This window comes from Urocitellus parryii, chromosome 2, assembly GCF_045843805.1.
Source record: "Urocitellus parryii isolate mUroPar1 chromosome 2, mUroPar1.hap1, whole genome shotgun sequence".
Lineage (NCBI taxonomy): Eukaryota > Metazoa > Chordata > Mammalia > Rodentia > Sciuridae > Urocitellus > Urocitellus parryii.
The window spans coordinates 93,726,007-93,747,263 of NC_135532.1; the positions used below are offsets into that span (position 1 = coordinate 93,726,007).

General features: G+C 34.3%; 1 protein-coding gene across 1 annotated transcript in view; it reads left to right on the top strand.

Moving 5' to 3' along the window:
* Dock3 (dedicator of cytokinesis 3) overlaps window positions 1–21,257 on the top strand; it is a 656,066-nt gene that overhangs the window by 372,536 nt on the left and 262,273 nt on the right. Inside the window, exon 6 of the mRNA XM_077793451.1 lies at window positions 17,248–17,396. Within this exon, the coding sequence (XP_077649577.1) occupies window positions 17,248–17,396 (149 nt within the window). The remainder of the gene's footprint in view (window positions 1–17,247; window positions 17,397–21,257) is intronic.

The following is a 21,257-nucleotide window of genomic DNA, read 5'->3' on the forward strand; positions in this document are numbered from 1 at the left end:
AACTCTATGCAATGAACTTTCCTCTTAGAAATGCTTTCATAGTGTCCCAGAGATTTGATATGTTATGTCTGTGTTCTCATTTACCTTTCAGAATTTTTAATCTCCTCTTTAATGTCTTCTGCAACCCATTGTTCATTCAGAAGTATATTATTTAGTCTCCAGGTGTTGGAGTAATTTTTATTTTTTCATTGATTTCCAATTTCATTTTATTATGATCTGATGAAATACATGGTAATATCTCTATTTTTTTCTTGTATTTTCTAAGAGTTACTTTGTGATAAATTATATGGCCTATTTTAGAGAAGGATTCATGTGCTACTGAGAAGTGTATCCACTTAATGCAGGTTGAAATATTCTATATATGTCACTTAAGTCTAAGTTATTGATTGTATTACTTAGTTTTACAGTTTCTTTGTTCAACTTTTGTTTGGAAGATCTACCCAATTGTGAGAGAGGTGTGTTAAAATAACCCAAGATTATTGTTTTGTGGTCAACTTGACTCTTGAACTTGAGAAGAATTTGTTTGATGAACATAGCTGCACCATTTTGGGGAGCATATATATTTATGATTGTTGTGTCTTTTGGTGAATGGTTCCCTTGAGCAGTATGTAATGTCCATCTTTATCCCTTTTGATTAATTTTGGCTTGAAATCTACTTTATTTGATATGAGGATGGAAAGCCCTGCTTGCTTCTGTAGTCCATGTGAGTGATATGATTTTCCCCCACCTTTCACCTTCAGTCTGTGTATGTCTTTTCCTATCAGATGAGTCTCCTCAAGGCAGCATATTGTTGGGTCTTTTTTTAATCCAGTCTGCTAGCCTATATCTTTTGATTGGTGAGTTTAAGCCATTAACATTCAGGGTTATTATTGAGACATGCTTTGTATTCTCAGCCATATTTGTTTATTTTTGTTATTTAACTTGACTTGAATTTCTTCTTTGATTAGTTTTTCCTTTACGGTGCTACCTCCCTCTGCTGATTTTCATTGTTGTTTTTCATTTCCTCTTCATGGAATATTTTGCCAAGGATGTTTTGTAGTGCCAGTTTTCTAGCTATGAATTTCTTAACTTTTTAATCATGGAAGATTTTTATTTCATCTTCATATCTGAAGCTTAATTTTGCTGGATATAAGATCCTTGGTTCGTAACCATTTTCTTTCAGAGTTTGATATATGTTTTTTCAGGATCTTCTAGCTTTCAGGATCTGTAATGGAAAATCTGCTGTTATCCTAATTGGTTTTCCCCTATATGTAATCTGATTCCTTTCTCTTATGGCCTTAATATTCTTTCCTTATTCTGTTTGATGGGCATTTTCATTATAATTTGCCTTCATGCGGATCTGTTTGATTTTGTACATTCAGCATCCTATAGGCTCTCTTGAATTTGGATTTCCAATTTATTCTTCATGTTTAGAAAGTTTTCTGATATTATTTCATTGAATAGGTTGTTCATTCCTTTGGTTTGGCCCTCTATGCCTTCCTCTATCCCAGTTACTTTTAAATTTGGTCTTTTTATGCTATCCCATATTCTTGAATGTTCTGCTTGTGTTTTTTTACCATTATAACTGTGTGGTCTATGTTCTTTTCAAGGTTATATATTTTGTCTTCATTATCCAATGTCCTATCTTCCAAGTGGTCTACTCTGTTGGTGATGCTTTCATTTGAGCTTTTAATTTGATTTATTGTTTCTATCATTTCGAGGATTTCTGTTTGTTTTCATTTTAGAACATATATCTCCCTGTTGAGGTGATCTTTTGCTTCCTGGATTTGTTTATGTAGCTCCTTGTCAATGTGATCTTTCACTGACTATATTTGCTCTCTCATGCCTTTCTTGAGTTCACAGATCATTTTAACCATGTACATCCTGAACTTCTCCTCTGTAATTTCTTCTGCTGTGGCTGCCAATGTTTCTAATGATGTCGTGTTTTGATTTGTTTGGGGCACTTTCTTCCCTTGTCTTTTCATGTTGCTTGTGTGTCTTCCTTTTTATCTCTGTGGGTCTGGAGTGTTATTGTTTTTTCCCCATAGGTTTGTAGTGCTCTTAGACCTCTCCTTTATGAGGAAGGACAATGTTAACAGATCCCAATATTAACAATATTCCACCTATGAACAATTTATTGTTATTAAGTCATTTACAGTTTAGTCTCAATTTACAGAAATGTGGGATTCAATTATTATCTAAAATATAATCAGTAGTTTTTAAAAAGGTTTACAGTTACTGAAGGTGGACAATGAACTAGGGGTGGGTGTTAGACAATATGCTAAGGAGGTAGGATGTGCAGATATAGAGTTAATATATCTTAGGAAGTGTGAAAGAGAAATCTAATGAAGAGGGTTAGTAGCAAGAGAATAGAGAGGAAGTAATTTAGGGCAGGCAAATAGTTTGGAAGACAGTAGAGTATATAAAACAAACACATGTGTATTTAGAAAAATACAGATGTTAAAATAGTAAAATTTGGAGGGGAAAAGAAAAATGAAAGAAGAAAAAGGAAAAGAAAAAAGGGCATATACAACACCTCTATGTTATATTATTCAGGTGACTCAGTCCTCAAAATTCTATTTCATGCAAAGTTCTTGGTTTCACATATGTTGGGGTTGTGAGGGCCGGAGGATAGAGGGGTAGAAGAGGAAAAAAAAATCTCTAAGGAAGAGACCAGGGTTGTTGCTAGTTTTAGAGATTCATATCTTTCCTGCTTCTCTTCTCATTCAGTAGGTGGGCTCATCTGTTGTAAGCTGGTATCTCTGCCCTCAAGATGGTGGAGGTAACCAGGGTGGAAAGACTGGTCCTGGCACAGGGCATCTGGAATCAGGGAGTGGCACCTGCCAGTCCCTGCAGGGAAACTGCACCTCATGAGTCTCTTTTTGGGACCACTCATATGACTTGAGTGCTCAGTACTATCTCCTTATTTTGCCTGGAGATTTTCCAGTTTCTGGTCTCTCTGCTAGGCTCCAAACTTCAGTTCCATCTACTCTCCCTTAGTAGTTTTCAATTGAGGAACTTCTCACACTGGGGCTCCCATTGGCGGTGCCCTGGTTGCACTGCACACCTGTTGTTGGGCAGCTGCTTTGTTGGGTTACCACCACTGGGGAAGGGGGAAGGTTGAGAACCTGATATCTGGCTGCTGGAGATCCAATCTGGGAGCTGCCCCCACCTAATATGGCGAGAATGTTGAGCCAAGATGGAGACAGTCTGCCTTCAGTGCGGAGTGTCTGGTGAGGTTGGGGGAACCGGGCGATGGCATTGTGCTGTGGGTAGGTAGCAGCTGAGTGACCCGCCTAGGAGCGGAGTAAAATTTTGGAGATCTGCAGATATGTTGATAGGTGATTCTGCTAAGGTGTTCATGAGCCCTGCTTTGGCTAAAACTTTGGGCTTTGGATCCTGCTCAAACGGTGGGCGTCCTGCTTGAATGCTGAGGCCCGGAGCCCTGCGTAGGATCACAGAGCTGGAGATTTCTGAGGAGAGCAGCTATATAGGGGTTTTCTAACCCTCTCAGAGATGCAGTATTCCAACTAGGTGAGATCTGGATCATGGAGCGGCACAGGATACTGCCTCCCTCTTGTGGTAAAGTTTTTTTTGTTTTTTTTTTTTTCCCATTCTGTAGCCTCAACCAACCTAGGTATCCTTCAACAGATGAGTGGACAAAGAAAATGTGATACATGTACACAATGTAATATTAATCAGCCTTAAAGAAGAATGAAATTATGGGATTTGCTGACAAATGGATGGAGCTAGAGATATCATGCTAAGTGAAATAAGCCAATCCCAAAGAACCAAAGGACAAATGATTTCTCTGATATGCAGATACTGATTCACAATAAGAGGGGATAGGGAAGAATAGAGGTACTTTGGATTAGATAGAGGAGTGAAGGGAGGTGAGGGGATACGAGGATAGGAAGGATATTAGCATGAATTGGACATTATGACCCTATGTGTATATATGATTACATGACCAGTGTAATTATACATTATGTCCAACCAGAAGAATGAAAAGTTATTCTTCACTTATGTGTATGATGTGTCAAAATGCAGTCTACTGTCATGTATAACTATTTAGACCAACAAAAAAGATACATCAAGGAAAGAAAACTATAGACTAATATCCCTAATAAAAATAGATATAAAAATCTTCAATGAAATATTAGCAACATGCATTCAAAATCATATTAATAAGCTTGTACACTATGATCAAGTTAGTTTCATCCCAGGAATGCAAGATTGGTTCGATATATACAAATCAACAAATATAATCCATCACATAAAGAGAATTAAGGACAAAAATCTCAGAATCATTTGAATGGCCACAAACCTTCAACAAAATTCAGCACTCCTTCATGTTAAAACTCTGGAGAAACTGAGGCTAAAAGGAATTTAATCTGAACATGATAAAAGTCTTATATGACAAACAAACAAACAAAAAACCCCAATTTTACTAAATAGGGGAAAACTAAAAGCATTTCCTCTAAAATCAGGAACAAAACAAGGATGTTCACTCTCATCATTCCTATTCAATAAAATACTTGAAATTCTAGCTAGGGCAATTAGGCAAGAGAAGGAATAAAACAGAAAAAGAAGTGAAATTATCTCTGTTTGCAGATGCTATGACCCTATAGTTAGAAACTCAAAATCTTTCTAGAAGAATTGTAGAGCAGATAAATAAATTCAGCAATGTAGTAACAGGATACAAGATCAACATACGAAAAACTCAATAGCTTTTCTGTATGTCAAAATTGAACCCACTGAAAAAGAAATCATAAAAACAATTGCATTCACAGTAGCCCATCAATAAATAAAATACCTAGGAATAAATCAAACCAAAAATTTTTTAACACTAAAATGAAAATTGTAGAATCCTGATGAATAAGATAGAACAACTTCTCATGTCTACATATTTAATACATTTCCTATCAGAGTGTCAATGATACTCCTCAATGAACTAGGGGAACAGTCCTTAAATTCATATGGAAAAAATAAAGACCCAGAACCATCAAAGCAATTCTGAGAAAAAAGAGTAATACCTTTTTTCAAATTATTCTAGAGAGTTATAGTAACAAAAACTGCATGGTACTGCCATAAAAACAGACACCTGTGTAATAGAATATAAGGCCCAAAGACAAACCCACACACATATGGTATTATGATCCTTGACAATGGTGCCAAAAACATACATTGGAGAAAGGACAGTCCTTTTAACAAATGGTGCTAGAAAACTGGATATCTTTTTGCAGATTAAAGAAATTTGATCACTGTCTCTCACTTTGCGGAAATATCAACTTAAAGTAGATCAATGACCTATGAATCAGTCCAGAAATTTTGTAACTGCTAGAAGAAAACATAAGGGAACACTCCAACATACAGGCATAAGCAAACTATTTTCTCAGTAAGACTTCTGAAGTTCAGAGGTTTTACCAAGAATTGATAAATGGGATGGCATCAAATTAAAAAGCTTTCACACAGCAATGGTAACAATTAAGATCACAAAGAGAGACCCTATGGAATAGGAGGAAATTTTTGCCAATTCCTTGTCTGGTAGAGGATTATTGTCCAGAATATACAAACAACTCAAAAAACTTACCACCCAAAAAACCTAAATAACACAATTTATAAGGGGACAAAGGAGCTAAGCAGACATTTCCCAAAAGAAAAAAATACAAATAGCTAACAAATACACACACATTTCCATCTAGGAAATGCAAAACAAAACTACACTGAGAGTTCATCTTTAGTTAGAATACTAACAATAATAAATGCTGGCCAGGATGTGGGTAAAGGGAACATTTATTCATTATTGGTGGAATTGTAAATTAGTACAACCACTATGGAAATTAGGATAGAGGTTTCTCACAAGACTGGGAATGGAGCCACCATATGACCCAGCTATTACACTCCTCAGAATTTATCCAGAAGAACTTAAATTAGCATATGGTAGTGATAGAGGCACATTAGTGTTTGTAGAATCATAATTCAAAATAGCCAAGTTATGGAACCAGCTATGTGTCTTTCAGCACATGAATGGATAAAGAAAAATATGGTATATGTACACAATGGAATTTTTCATAATACAATCCTAAAAATTATATGGAAACTTCAAGGAGGTCTAATACCAAAAGTATTACATCCAGAATTCAAAGTATATTGCAAAGCTATTGTAATCAAAGCAGTATTACACTGGCATAAAAACAGTCATAAAGATCAATAGAATAGAATAAAGACCCCAGAAATAACCCCATTCATATGACCAAGTGATCTTTGGCAAGAGTGCCAGGAGTATACAATGAAGAAAGGATAATGTATTCAGTAAATGGTGTTGGGAAAACTGAATATCTACATGCAAAAGATTGAAAATTGACCTAATCTTACACTATTAAGCAAAAATCAACTCGAAGAAGATTAAAGACTTAAAACCTAGGTGAAAACGTGCTGATGAAAAGAAATTGACCCAGTTGTTCTACTCTCTCTACCAGCCTGGAAATTACAAAATTTTTAATTGTAATTTAATAAATTTCAATACAGTTATTCTCATTAAAAATACATATGGTGCTGGGGGTATAGCTCAGTTGGTAGAGTGCTTGCCTTGCATGTACAAGGTCCTGGGTTCTAATCCCCAGCACCATACACAAAAAAAACATATGGTTGTATATAACCATATAATGTTATGCCTGATAAAATTATTGTTAATCTGACTGGTCTAGGGAATTCCCAGATAACCAATGAAATATTATTATTTTTGGGTGCCTCTGAAAGATGATAATTTGAACCAGTAGACTGAATTTAAAAATCACCTTCACTAATATGAGTGGGTATCATTCAATCTGTTTAGTTCCTAGATACAATGAAAAGGAAGACAAAGGATGACCACCCTCTCAGCTAAGACATACATCTTGTCCTATCCTGGAACATCAGCATTCCTAGTTCTTGGGCTTTTAGAATCAGACTTGGGGTAGAGAAGTCTGTGACTTAGCAATAGAGCCCTTGCCTAGCATGTGCAAGGCCCTGGGTTCAATACCTAGCTCCACATAGAAAAAAATAGAGAGAGAGACCCAGACCAGGACTTAACCTCTTTTGCTTCTCTATTCTGAGCCCTTTAGACTCTGAATACCAAAATTGACCTTCCTAGTTCTCCAATTTGCAGATGGTGAGACTGTGGGCAACTATAACTATCTGAGCCAATTTGTAAGTCTCCTCATATACACACATATATCCTATTGGTTCTATTTCCTTGGAAAGCCCAAACTCACTATAATTCTGTACCTCTATAACCTGATGACACTGTTGAAATTTACTGAACATATTAATTTTAAATCACATAAAATAATTCTATTTAATCTTTTTTATATGTAAAATTTTTGTATGTTTTGTTTTTTATTCTTTCCCACTTTATTGGTGAATTAGTATTTTACGTACTTATGGGATTTGTTGTTACATGTTTATACATGCACTACAAAAATGTATGTTTTAAAGTAAATAATACTAATATATATGCATATGCCTAATTTATAATTATGTGTGTGTGTGTGTGTGTGTGTGTGTGTGTGTAGCAAAAAAAAACACTTATGATTTACAATTAAAAAGCAATTTGGAAACCACTGCTCTAACCTACCTCTAACATAAGCAAGTTTATGCATCCCTATATATTGTTCAACATAAACATCATGAACCTCATTTCTTATAGTTTACAGAGTAGTTTTATACTTTGCGGTGCAACCATCTGATGTCAGCCTGTTGGGTTCAGGTCTAGGACCAGTGTCAAAATTTATTTTTCTTTCTAAAGAAAAAAATTATGAATAGTTTTTGTTTACCTTATTCAGAGTAGCATAATCTTTAAAAGTTAAGATTTATTTCACCAGAAAGATTTCTCTCATATGAGAAAGCTATACCAAAATAAGTACAAAGGAAGAGGATCCCATGAACATAGAAGGGAAATCATTCAAGTATAGGAAGGGGATTGAAAAGTGAGGAGGGACAAGAAAAGGGAGGAAACATGGAGTGAAATCAATCAGATTATAATATGTACATAAATGAATATATCACAATAAATTTTGCCTTTATGTATATCTGTAAAGCACTAATTAAAAAAACATAAATAAATATAAGGAAGATCCATGGAGTAAAGGAAGGGGGAAAGAAGTATTGGGAAAAGAGGAAGTACTGGGGACTGAAGTGGAACAAATTTATATTTCATGCATGTATGCTTATGTCAAAATGAACCCCAATGTTATGTATAGTTATAATGCACTTTTAAAAACAAAAAAGTTTTTAAAACACACAAAACCAAAACTGTACTTTTTATAAGTAATTAAAACATAAAAGGAAAAATAGCATACAAATCAAGATTGTAGTTACCCATACGAGGTTGAAAAGGATTATTATTAGAGAGTTGTATTTATGGCAAGACTGAAGGACAATGGACAAACATGGAATGCTTGTGAGATTACTGTGGCCATTGTTTGGAAGTACATCTAGAAAACTAGGTGATGTTTGGGAGTCAGGACCAGAAGAGAATGTCTGCTACAGGGAAAACAAGGAAAGTGATATGCTAATAGCCACAGTTACAAAGCCCTTACTAGGTGCCAGGCACAGTTAATCTCTATAATAACCCTATATAGATGTGTCTGTCTGTCTGTCTGTGTCTGTCTCTCTCTGTCTCTCTCTCTCTCATACACACACACACACACACACACACACACACACACACACTCAAATAAGAGGAAACCAAGGCACAGAGAGAGGTTAGTAAATTTGCCCAGAGAACTACAGTTGCCAAAAAGACAAAATATCAAGTGTTCTAACTGAAGCTAGTATCCTCACTCACTGTGATATGTTATCTCTACAGTAAAGAATTATGAAACTCCAGAACAAAGATAAGTAGTTGGAAGGTAGAAAATGTTCTGATATTGTTTTTGATAGTGGTAAACTTGAGAAGTACACTTGGAAAAAGCAGGGGTAAGTCATTTGTACTTTTATTTAAGGTTCCTAGTCATCTTCTGCCCACAGTAAGACAGACTCAAAGAGAGAAAGAAAGGGAAAATAGGGAGAGATAATTTCATCAAAATAGAGGAAAAGTCAGTAGAGTAGATGAAAGGGATCAGGGAGTAGGAAGAAGAAAGGACTGGAAAAGGGAAGGACAGTAGAATAAACCTGACCAAACTTTCCTATGTGCAGCCATGGATGTGGCATGGTGGGGCCCAGCATCGAGTATATCAGATTTCTGATTAGAAAACAGAAAGTAAATGGACTGAAGAGAGATCAGTAGAGAAGTGGTATGGGAACTGGTGGGGATTGAGGATGGAGTGAGTGCTGGGATTAAATGGCAACAGATTGTTTTCCCTGCTTTTGTGATAATATCAGGGTGTATACTGGTGTTATATATAACTAAAAAGAATAAATTTAAAAGAGAGAGAATGAGAGAGAACTAGATGTAACCAAAGGTAGAACTGAGCACAACACAATGCCTTTAATAAGAACTCCTTGAATTACTTGCAATCACTGCACTGTATAAAACAACTGCTGCATCTTTAGATAAAGTAGCATGTCAAGTATACCTTCTTTTTCTTTGCCACAGCAGGATGACTCAGATCCTAAGGGAGCTTGGAAGGCAGGGTAGCTACTATCATTTCTGCCAAGTATATACTGTCACCAGAGTATAATGGTATCAAATAGTAGATGCCATGCTGTAGTTAAAGAGACCAACTATCTCCCATGCCTTTTCTGCTGTGGAATGTGTTTCATTTCTCTTCTGTCCTAGGAATAAGATGTATAAATGGCCTAGCTTTTGTGCTGATTCTAACAAGAAATCAATACATTACAGTAGGTTTTACTAGTTCCATTTATTAATATTTAAATTTGTAAACAGTAGTGAAATCTAGATCCAGAATCTGTTAAACTTTGTGGCCCATAGCAACCTACTTGGGGTAGGGGATGGAGCAGGGTCTTTTATAATAGGAGTTATTCAACTTCATATTTTAAAAAAGTCAAAGATACAGGCAAATGTGTGTTTTAAAATTACATATTAAAAATTCTTAAGTATTTAATAAAAATATCAATTCTTGGTTCCATCTCTCCCCACTCTTGGTTCCTACACCACAATAATTTTCATCTCTTTTAGCTATTTCTTCTGATATTTTATATTTCTAAATAATATCCTCTTAATGAACAACTTATTTTTTTATATTTTAGATATCACTTAATGATATCCCTGTTTTAGAAGAGAACAATTTCCCTACACATATACTCTTAATCTTCCATACTGCCAAAATGCCTGCATCACCATTTTTAGTCAATATCAGTTGCTACTATACTTACATAACTATTTCCACAAAATAGTAAACTAAGATTGCATTTCTGTCTTGTACAACTGTTTTTATAAGTGTTTCTTACATTTAATCATTCTTATTTTTAATGTGCCTTGTTCCCACTATTTTCTATGTCCCAATCTTGTAGCAGAGATGAAAATCTCTTTTGAGTATTTTTGAACACCTTAGGTATTTTATCAGTTAATTTTTCTCAGTTATATCCTATGTGGAGCCCTACCACCTCTTTGTTAATCTGGCTTGAGAATTTTCTGTGCATCTCTCCTGGGTTACTTTGTCTCATAGGTTAAATCAGTCTCAATTTAATTTTTTGTTTACTTTTCTATTTGGTGAAACACTTTTTCTATAACTTCATGAAAAAAAAATGTATGAGAGAAAAAATTTATTAAAGGTTTTGCATGTTTAAAAGGTACTCTTTTTGATTGACAGTTTGACTGGATATAAACATTTTTATTACAAATGAAACACAGAATTTTGAAAGCATTGATTCATGATTTTCTAGCTTCTAGTGTTGAGATATATTTATGTTATACCATTCCAATTTCATTCTGGTACCTGAATTTCTCCTTTACAAGTCATTCTCCATAAAAAATTGCTGAATCTTTTCATCCTTATTGTTCTGAAATTTTAGAAAGATTTGCTTTGTGTATTTTTTATGCTGTCTACACAGCCACTTCTTTAAACCTGGAAACTCATTTTCTGGTATATGCAGTTGTACTTCTTTGACCTTTTCCTTCTCTGTTTTCATATTTCTGCTTCTTAGATCTCTTGTATTAGAATTGGACATCCTGGAATGATTCACTAACGTTATTATATCCATTGCATTGTATTGCCTTTTTATTCTACTTTCTGGCATAATTCCTCATTTTTACTAAATTTTGTTTTAAATTAAGGCTGTCCTGTTTTAGTTTCCGGAATCCTTTTTGGATTCTCTGGGCACTCCCCTCTATCTTATTATACTATTCTTCTTTAACGGATGTACTGTATTCTCTATGCTATCTAAAACTAGAAATTTGTTATTTGAAATTTTCTGAATTTGTCTGTTATTTCAAGTTTCCATTTTTCTGATTATTTTTTATCTTTTTCCTTCATATTGGAAGCTTTCTGTATTATATGGTGTTCTTTGTTCATTCATATTTAAGATTAAGACATTAAGTTGAGAGGAAAGCTCTGGGAATAATGCTAGTGTTTATTAATTGGTGGACATTACTTCAGAGTGATCAAAATTAAGGGAGAAGCAAGGCAATATCAATATGTCTGGATCTTTTTCCCCTGGGATAAGTTTTCCAATGAAAAGTCCTTCATTTTCCTTCCTAGGAAGATACAAGACTATTAGCACTTTGGAGATTCTACTATTTACTATATAATTTCTTACTCTTCCTCCCCATCTTTAATGTGGTAACCCCACCCTTAGCTCTGTTTAGTGTCCCCCCCCCAACAGGTATAGCCTCTGTTTTAACTTCTGCTGAGAGTAACTGTCAAGTACAGAAATCTAATCATTAGATTAAGGAGTGGATAGTGATATGAAGGTCTTTTAAAATACTTTTTGTGTTTGAGATATTCTCCCTATTTTTTCAGATTGGCTTCCAGTTTTTGGTCTCAAGTAGTCCTCTTGCCCCACCCTCCAAAGGAGCTGGAAATATCTACATGCACCAATATGTTTGTCCTTTTTAAAGACTTTTAATCAATTCTACTCTTTCCATATCCATACATGAACACACATACACATCTTCAAAAGTTCTTGGTACTCCAATCCAAGAGCCTTTATACAGAGGTGTAACAGGCTTGGTTATTAATGATTCCTCCCCACCTTCCACCCTCCCTACTTGTCTTCCCCTAACCAACTCAGGGCTTAGTTTTCAGTTGTCTATTCTTTTCCAAAATCATCTACTTTCCATTTTTAATCTTTAATATTTGGGGAGGGGAAAGGATTTGGGCTGGTTTCCTGTTGTTTCCCTCTAAGGTACCTAGGAACTTCACAGAACAAAAATGATCAGTCAAAAATATATGTAAAAAAATTTCAACATGTCTGCTAATTAGAGAAATGAAAATCAAAACCACACTGAGATTCCATCTCAATCCAGTGAGAATGGCAATTATCAAGAATACAAGTAACAATAAATATTTGTGAGAATGTGGAAGCAAATGTACACCCATGCATTGCTGGTAGGACTGCAAATTGGTGCAACCACTCTGGAAAACAATATGCAGATTCCTTAGAAAACTTGGAATGGAACCACCATTTGATCCAGTTATTCCACTCCTTGGCATATACCCAAAGGACTTAAAATCTGCATACTACAGTCACTCACCCACATCAATGTTTATAGCAGCTCAATTCACAATAGCTAAGCTATAGAATCAACTTAAAGATGCCCTTCAGCAGATGAATGGATAACTAAAATGTGACATATATACATGATAGGATATTACTTAGACTTAAAGAAAAATAAAACTATGGCATTTTCCAGTAAGTGGATGGATCTAGAGACTATCATACTAAGTGAAATAAGCCAATCCCAAAAAAACAAAAGCCAAATGTTCTCTCTGATATGCAGAAGCTAACACACAATGAGGAATAGGGAGGGAAGAATAGAACTTCGTTGGATTAGACAAAGGGAAATGAAGGGTAGGTAAGGAGGTATGGAAATATGAAAGATAGTGGAATGAATTGGACATACTTTCCTATGTTTATATATGAATACATGACCAGTGTAACTCCACATCATGTCCAACCACAAGAATGGGAAATTATGCTCCATATATTACATAATATGTCATATGCATTTTACTGTCATGTACATGTATCTAAAAAGAACAAATAAAAGAAAAAGTGCCTAGGGAAGACAGATTAGGGACTGTCTTTAAGTAGGCGTTTGTTCTGTCTTATGTAGAAGGGCTGACTGTGAGCCTGAGGATGACTCTGCTCCACTGCCTACTAGTAGGTAAGCTTGCCCTGTCCGAAACTGTGAATGGGTGCCCTTGAATGTATCAATGACATGAAAAACTGCAGCCTGTTTTTCATGTCACTGATACATTCCTTACCTTTTGGTTGGATTTGTTTACTTCTTATTAAGATATGTTTTAGGTGATAGAATATTATATAAACTAAGAGTGTTGAAAGTCTTAGCTCTCCTGCAAATATTTGTGTTGTGAGAAAGGATTGAAGTTCTAGTGTGCTATTTGGGCTATCAAATCTCTAAGGGAGGACAGAATATGTTTAGGTTGAGGGTGGGGTAAAGATGATATCCTGGCCCTTGAGAGAAAAAGGAAGAAGATTGTGTATGACATCCATATATTAGTGAAAAAAATAATAATTTCCACATTGCCTCTTGACATTTTTATTTTTTGCTTAAAATCAGGGTGAAATTTTGGGCCTTTTTTTCTGTCTTTCATATTCAATTACAAGCCTTTGCTAACGGTGGTATGCAGTATCCTAAAATGAAAGCTTGCATTGCTGGACTTAAATGTAGTTTTGGCATAAAGTTCAATTGGGTAGGAAGTATTGAAATTTAGAAATGTTTATATTATACTGGGATGAGGAGGGGTATATGACAAAACACTTAGAATAGAGTTAGAGGTTACTTAATGGTAAGAGACTTTTTAGTAGTATTGTAATGAATAAAAGAATACTAGAGAATTTCAATAAACTCAAGTTCTTATGATTAACTTGCTAAAATTAAAATGAGAAATAAATCATCCATTTAAGTATAAATAAAGGAATGTTCAAAAAAAGAAGGTAAAAGGGAGAATATTGAGACTCTTACCTTAACAGCTTGAAATTTAAATGCACTTGAGTTTCCATTAAAATGATTATCATATAAAAGTTTTAAGTCATCATGACAGGATATTTATTCTTTTTGAGAATCATAGTACTTTTTTTTAAAGAGAGAGGTAGAGAGAGGTAGAGAGAGAGAGAATTTTTAATATTTATTTTTTTTTTAGTTATCGGCGGGCACAATATCTTTGTTTGTATGTGGTGCTGAGGATCGAACCTGGGCTGCACGCATGCCAGGCGAGCGCGATACCGCTTGAGCCACATCCCCAGCCCCAAGAATCATAGTACTTTTGAAGTAATTTTCTTTTAATTAGATTTATAACCCTATATTAGCTTATATTAATCTGTTTTTAAGTATTTGTAGTACTAACACACACAAAATTAAAGTATACAGGAGAATATATGTGGGTTATATGCAAATACTGCATCATTTTACATAAAGTACTTGAGCATCCTTTGATTTTGGTATCTACCGGGTGGGGGGTCCTGCAGATACTGAAGAACATCTGTGTATCTAAGCTAAATCTTCCCCCTTTGTCCTAAAGCCCTTTCTTCTTGTGTTTTTACAATTTTTAAAAACCCTCCTTGATCACACATCATCCTTCTACCCCATTTCTCTACTTCCAGTCATTGCAGATTCTTTGAAAGAGTTGTCTGTACTCTTTTCTCACTTCCTTCTCTCATATTATCTCCTGAAGTCCAGCCATTTTATCAGAACTACTCTTATGGAAGTCAGTGACAGCCACCACAATTGTAAATCTTCTGCATTTGATGGCACATTTGAAGCAGTACTTTCTCCTGACCCCAGCCATCTGACCCTTGGCCACATACTATCCCTACTCTGCTTTAATTTTTCTTCTTAGAACTTAACACCGCTTTTAATTATTTGTTTATTATCTGTTTCTGCTCTCTAGGGAAAAAAAGTGCCATGAGAACAGGGACTTTTGGTCATGACAAAGTGAGAGCATTTAGCATATGCCACAAAAGCATTTGTTAATTGATGAGATGAATGTTTATGTAGTATCCTATTTTGCATGTAGTGGATTCTTGTGTATGATTTGATAAGAAGATGATAATTCTAACTTTCTATTTTAAATATAGGTGGCTCTCTTTTCTCAATATGAATGGCATGCATAGGAAACACATACCACATTGTCTTTATTATCAATCTTCAAGATTTCAATTTTCCAGGTAGTATAGTTGCTTAGACTTTCCTGCTTTTAGAGCTGGCAGGAATTTGTGACTCTTACCATTTTGTCAGTATTATCTATTATCAAAGTGCTTAACTTTTTTTTTTTTGGTTGTTCAAAACATTACAAAGCTCATGACATATCATCTTCCATACATTTGATTCAAGTGGGTTATGAACTCCTATTTTTTACCCCAAATACAAGTTGCAGAATCACATCGGTTACACATCCACATTTTTACATAATACCATATTAATGACTGTTGTATTCTGCTTCCTTTCCTATCCCCTACTATCCCCCCTCCCCTTCCCTCTCATTTTCCCTCTCTACCCCATCTGCTGTTGTTTAATTCTCTCCCTTGTTTTTTTCCCATTTCCCCTCACAAACCTTATATATAATTTTGTGTAACAATGAGGGTCTCCTTCCATTTCCATACAGTTTCCCTTCTCTCTCCCTTTCTCCCACCCCACTCATCTCTGTTTAATGTTAGTCTTTTCCTCATGCTCTTCTTCCCTGTTCTGATCTTAGTTGCTCTCTTTATATCGAAGAAGACATTTAGCATTTGTTTTTTAAGGATTGGCTAGCTTCACTTAGCATTATCTGCTCTAATGCCATCTATTTCCCTGCAAAATCCATGATTTTGTCATTTTTTAGTGCTGCGTAATACTCCATTGTGTATGCATCATCTAAATAGAGGACAAGTTGATACAAGTATACAACATGTTTTCTAAAATCTTCTAATTAAAAATAATTCCTTTTAAGGGCTGTAGTGCAGTTCAGTGGTACAGCACTTGTGTAGTATGTGCTAAGCCCTGGGTTAAATCCCTAACCCTGCATTTTAAAAAATAATAATTTCTCTTTGAGATGTACTGCTTGGACTTTTAGCTAAGATCAAGTAAAGATGGACCTTTAGAAGTCTACTGCTCCATTAGATATTTTCTAATTTATTATGATATTTCAAACATTTTAATTATAAGATGACTACCATCTAAAAACACTAGTTTTTTGTACTTTCTTTATACTTAATTTTATTTATAGCTACCTAAATCAAGCTTATTTTGAAAACTGTCTTTTTTAGGGTAAATCCTACATAAATATTTTATTAACACTATGGTGCATATTGATCTGTCTTTAAAGCATTTTTCATAGATTGGTTGCATTCTAAGAATTTCAGTTATCCTACAAAGAAATAGAACCCTAAAGATTTTAAGGTCAAGATTTTACTTGTGAAGAAATAGGACTTCTATATTCTGAAGTACATCTTTTTTTTCTGAAACATCTAACTCTCAGTGTACTTACATTTTTACTTGTAAGGTAAAAACTACTATAAGGTCCATAATTAAGTCCATTACACTGTTTCTATTAACTTCTATAAAGGTGACACTTTTTATTAAACTGAAAAGACTAGAAATCTATGACTAAGGATGCACACTGTTTGGAAAAGCTAAGGAGAAAGCTAGATGGGACCTAGAAACCAAGAAATGAATCTCACTTCAGAGACTTACTTTATGTAAAACCTGCCTTTAAAACTTTATATAAAAACTGACTTTAAAATAGGGCAAATGCTTCTCCCTTTTCCTCTTTCAGCTGATTGTACTTCCCAGAGAATTCAGATATGTTCCTGGATGGTTGAATTTTTTGCTGTTAAGTATATTATAACATGTCAGAAAACAGGTTTGGGCTTCTGTGTAAATTACTGTTTTGATTAAGTTTTACAACTTTGATTTACTGGAAAATGGGTGTAGAGATGGCACTTATGCATGATCCAATTATATTGGATCAATGATCACTTATATTACTTTGTTAGGTATCACTCACTATATGCAGATGTTTAGATAATAGCTCCTCTTTACATTGCCTTTATGGTTCAAATAAATGAACACTTTTCATAGTTTAACTATTTCTCTTTCTCTTTTCATTCCCTTTCCATATCCCTTTTATATTTCACCCAACACCAAAAATGCCCTTTCAGAAACACAAAGTAGATCTTTTCTACAAACTTCGCCATGTGATGAATGAACTTATTGACCTGCGAAGGCAGCTACTGTCTGGTCACCTGACTCAGGATCAGGTTCGGGAGGTTAAGCGGCACATCACCGTGCGCCTGGACTGGGGTAATGAGTAAGTATGACTATTATCTGAGCATCTCTCAGTTTCCATTATAATAACTCAGTCCTTATGGAAGTTAAACCTAATTGAAGCTTCTCCTTAATAATTAAGACAATATTATATGTTCCACTATGGTCTCATTATTATTGCTAGGCGCAAAGGACACTCATTGGTTCTAGTCTGAAATTCATATTCCATTCTCACAACTGGAAAAATGAATAAGAGCTAGACTCTCCTCCAAAGTTTCTTCCAGCTCAAATTTCTTGATTCTAGACCTCATTAATCAGAATACAATCTTTTTTATCATATGGTGCTTTTCGAAAATGTTGACTCAGTGTACTTACATTTTATAGCCATACAGTGAATCTGAATAGGAAAAAACTACAAATGAGAATTCTCTATATTTCTATTTCAAAATATTCTTAAAATATTATTTTTTTCTTTTTATTCAAAGAATCCTGCATTTATACAGTGGGTATTATTATTTGTTATTGCCCTGGAAGTAAACCTCTAAGAATTTGGCATGTGAAGTTAGGATAGATAGTATTCAGATGTTATTTCTCCCTAGATTTAATAATCAGTGTGACTTTCAGTTTGCTTTTTTCATTCTCTTAAAATTGGATTCCTTCAATTTTGAAGTAACCAGTTTGCGTCCTACTTAAGTGTATGTCTTCAATTCTTCTCCTTTAAGACATCATTGAAATGACAGAAAATAAAAGAATTTGGAGGGGGCCACCAATAAATGAGATATATAAACATATTTATGGAACCTGGAAAATAGATAGAAGTTTACTGATAGAATCACCTCAGTATATGTGAAGGGAAATTTAACTGAGGGAGCCAGTCTGTCCTGAAGCTCCCAAAAGGAGGTTGATAGTAAGTCTGGGGTCTTAGAAAATGGGTTGTTTTAAAAGTTTGTATAGGAATAATCTACCCCAATGAGCAGAATGCATGACCAGGCATTTCCCTTTCAGATAAACAATATGAAAACCAACAGTGTGGAAGAAAACTGGGCAAAAAGGAAAAAGGATGAATTGAAACCTTTTTGCAAAGCCCTCTACATTCTGGCATTTAAATTTTTCAAAGTAAAAGGACCACATCCCTCCCACTTACCTGAAAATAAAGCTTGCCAATAATCTACCCATGTATAAGAATTCCCTAGATTTCTTCCAGTGCATTTTAGGTCTTATGAACAATCAGGAATAACAAAAACCAGGATAAAATACCCAGACCCAGAAGAAATAACATGTCCCAAGGAAGAAGTAGAGATTCGTAAAGAACTTGAAAAACATAACCTTCTTGTAGAAAATCCAAGAAATCCCACTATGTAGAATAAGGTTCTATGAAAAAGCAATGGAAAATTTGACTTCCAAATTAAAACTTTCAGAATGAAAACATAAATTTTATGTAAGTTGCTTGAACATAAAACAAAAGGATGGTAAATAATTGAGGGGAGAAAAATTTAATCCAGGAGGGTACATTATCATACAACTTTCAGAAAAAGAATAAAGGCAATAAAAAAAGAAATTCTGAAGAAAGAAAGAGAATTTCCTAGAGCTGCAGAAGGGCAGTCTTAGAATTAAAAGGGCCTATCGTATACTTATTATCATGAATTCGGGAAAAGACAAAACAAACAAAAACTACAGTGAGGCACATTCAGATATTTTAATATTCCAGGGATGAAGATAAGATCCTTCAATATTTGAGACAGAAAAACATGTCCTTTTAACAAACAAACAAAAAAAAAAGAATCACACTTGTGTCACAAGTGTTAATTATTAACACTGGATGCTAGAAGATAATAAAGTAGAATCTTCAAAATTCTTTGGGCAAACAATTTGCCAGAGTTTTGTAAATAATCCAACTATCTAAGTATGAGGATCAAATAAAGCCATTTTTAGGGACACATAATAGCTACTACTTAGGAACCCTTTCTGTAGAAGGGACTTGAGGATATGCCCCTGCCAAATGAGAAGTCAGGAAAGAGGAAACATGAAATCTAATATCTGAGCACATCCAAACCTAGAGTAATACTTGTCAGTAGAAAAGGAAAAAAACCCAAATTAGTTATTTTTTTTAAGTGAACAGCATTCTACTATCCTTGTCTGCTTTTGTTTACTTACATCCTACCTTGACTGTTAACAAGACTGCTTCATATACTACTTGTTTAACATAATGTGAATTCAGGTATAGATAGGTCAGGCAGTGTTCTCTAAATTTGACTGCGGACAATAAAAAACTAAATAAAATTTAGAAATGTTAACTTATAATATAACCACTTATGCTGTTTCCTCAACCCCAAACACTACTGTTTGATATCATTGCTTTTATATTTTAAAAATCAATTAAAATATAATAATTATAAACAATATTACTCTGTCTCACATTGTTACACTTGAACTGATGATATGGTGATAATAGTTATGTAATTTATTATGTCACAATTTAACTGCAACTATAAATACCAGTAAATATAGTTAATGAGTTTAGGAATATCTTATAAAGATTGAAAACAAACCAAATTTTGCAATCTTAATGATGATAACTTCAAAGTTAAATATGATAGAATAGAAACAAGTTCAAAACATCCTTGAAGAAAGCTAAGAACATTATAATGCCTGTCAGTAAATTATAGAGCTACTGCACCTTTATTAGTAACTTTTTCTCAGTGAAGTAACTGTGTATTGGAGGGGCAGTTATTTATCTATATCAACAAACAGTAATCAGAAACACAGTTCCATTTCCCTCCCCACTTTCCCTTCTCTCGCTCTCCCCTGTTCCTTGTTTTCCCCTTCTTTACTCTGCATCTTCTTCCTTTTTTACCACCCTTCTTTTTCTTCATGTACTTCTTTACCTTCACACCCCTATTCCTTTATCCCCTCCCCCACTTTATCTTATCCCCCAGTGGAAAATACAGTTACTTAAAAACCTAAATAAGAATTTTGTATATCTATCACTATTAAAAGAAAAAGATATATTGCTTTTAAACTAATAGGAATATTCTTTCAGGTTCTTGCTTGGGCTTACTCTTTTTAATAATTCCTTCCTATTTTGAAAGAAGAGATTTTTTTTTCAAAAAAAAAACTAATAATAAAGTCCGAAGTCATTTCATAACATTGAATTAAGTAAAAGAAACCATTCCACACAAAAACTAAGAACTAATAACCACATCCATTGTTCCCATTTTAAGCCCTAATAGTTTCATACATCTTGTTCTACCACACTTGTAAATTTTAATAAAACATTGAAGCTTAACACATATTGAGATGTGACAGATTCATAGTCAGTGTTTGCTGAGTGTATTTGTGTTTTAATTGATGTAAGTAAATATTAATTATGTAATTTAAAATTATTATGCCTTCTTTATAAACTCTCATATATATTATGCCTCTGCATTTTCAGAAATTATTTCAGAATCTCTTAATACTAGCTGTTGATTTTTTATTGAAGACATATACTACATCACTGTTCTGACTTAGTTTCATTATTATAATGAAATGCTATTATGCCCGCCCAAGACAAGTGTTCCATTTTGCTTTGTGAGGAAACTAACAACTGAGAAGCACTTTTCCCAACAACAGTAGTAGAGGTACACTATATTAGATTGTTTGTATCCAGAACTGATCCCCAAAGTTGTACACTTTTGCAGAACCTCTCCATCTTCTAATTATTTGTGTGAGTCTTAAAATCAGGCAACTTGTGGCCAGTATTTCTATTCCATGTATTATTTTATCTTTCTTTTCTTCTCCAAGTATGAAGACTGCCTGTCCCATATTGTGTATCTGATTTAACATTAAGTTAGAACCTCAAAAGACAGAAATTGAATGAGTTTTACTCTTCATTTAAGTTTTAAATTAAATACAGAATTTTCCA